The 1,577-nt window shown below is 42.0% G+C and overlaps 1 protein-coding gene across 1 annotated transcript in view; it reads left to right on the top strand.

Moving 5' to 3' along the window:
• Positions 1-1,577, top strand: part of MTMR7 (myotubularin related protein 7) — a 108,361-nt gene that overhangs the window by 48,256 nt on the left and 58,528 nt on the right. The window contains exon 4 of the mRNA XM_012662905.1: positions 345-502. Within this exon, the coding sequence (XP_012518359.1) occupies positions 345-502 (158 nt within the window). The remainder of the gene's footprint in view (positions 1-344; positions 503-1,577) is intronic.

Raw genomic sequence — 1,577 nt, 5'->3', positions numbered from 1 at the left:
ATACATTCTTAATTAATTTTTATACTCTGTATTTCTGTGATCCAGAAAATATATTCACTTTTAAAGCAATTAAAAAAAAAGAACAAAATGGAGAAGGCTCTGTTTTCTAAAAGCAAAAGGCTGTTGCAAAGTTGAATCCAGATGGCCCACGGACTTCTTGTCATTGCTGGGAAGGGGTGGGTGACCCTGTCCACAGAGACAGGGTGCTGCAGGGAGTGTACCAAGGGGGAGGGGGGCTGGGATGGCCTCTTGGTGTACTCTAGCTGGGACAGGATGTTTTTGGGGGAGATTTGGTTCTGGCTTTGACTTCGCTTGATCTGGCTTTATTCTCCCTTTTCTTGCAGTGAAATATGAGGAGTTATATTGCTTTTCCTTCAACCCCATGCTGGATAAAGAAGAAAGAGAGCAAGGCTGGCTGCTGATCGATCTTAGTGAAGAATACAAGCGAATGGGCCTCCCCAATAATTACTGGCAGCTCAGCGATGTGAACAGAGACTACAGAGTGAGTGGAGGCATCGAGTGAAATCCAAATGCTTTGTCCACATGCAATCGTGGTTTCAGATAGCTTAGCATAACTTTGTTTTATCTCCTTTAGATTTTCTAGCTGTTTGTAGATACACGTATGTGGATTTCCGGGTCTCCCTTGGTTGTTGCTTAGCTATATGTCCTACCTGTACCTAGAACCGAAAAGTTTGAACGAGGGAGGCTTAGAGGCCAGTCTCTCCGGATCTAGCCTTTAATGGTGGAGCAACTGGAAACCCAGAGAGGCCCAGTGGCCAGGCGGTTGGCGGGAGAGCTGGCCGGGATCTCATTCTCCCATCAGGGCTTTTTATAGTGCAGCGAGTGATTAGTGGGGAAGTCAGAGAGACTCTGATGGCAGTTTGGCACCAGCTCCTCTGTGCGCTCACTGGGCCCTTGCTTGGTTCGCAAGGTCACCAAGAGGCTTCCCTAGAGAAATGTCTACACTTACAGGAAGGAGTATGGAGAGGAAGAGAAGCCAGAGTGGCAGAATTAATCCCATATTCTCCCTAGTGATTGGCTTGCAAATCAGTAGTGGTTTCAATATTAATTTTTAAAATATTTTAAGTCATAGAAGTCATGGAAGAACATTCCAGAGAGTTTGCAAAAGAGAGAGAGAAAAAAAATACCCACTATCCCATTGCTTTAACACTCTTCTGTTTTAAAATTTTCCTTCTTTTTTTTTCTCATCTGTGTAGTCAGATAACTTTTTTCTTATATAAGTAATGCATATGCATTGTTGAAAATTGGAAAATATAGAGCAAAAGGATATTAAATCACCTAAAAATGCCATCATCCAGAGATATTCACTGTTACTATGTTTGGTGGATAGTCTTCCAGGATTTTAATGTATATATTAATTTTTATGTACGCACACATAAACCTATTCACGTACATATAACAAAAATGGAATCATAGCACATGTGCTTTGTGTTCTGCTTTTCTTCATGTAACATGCCAAGATATTTTCTTGTCAATAATTATATTTTATAATATAAGGCTGGACATGGTGGCTCATGCCTGTAATCCCGGCACTCTGGGAGGCTGAGGTGGGAGGA

This window comes from Propithecus coquereli, unplaced genomic scaffold, assembly GCF_000956105.1.
Source record: "Propithecus coquereli isolate 6110/MARCELLA unplaced genomic scaffold, Pcoq_1.0 Scaffold79, whole genome shotgun sequence".
Classification (NCBI taxonomy): domain Eukaryota; kingdom Metazoa; phylum Chordata; class Mammalia; order Primates; family Indriidae; genus Propithecus; species Propithecus coquereli.
Note: the sequence above shows the minus strand (reverse complement) of the source record. Positions and strands in the feature narration are given on the sequence as shown.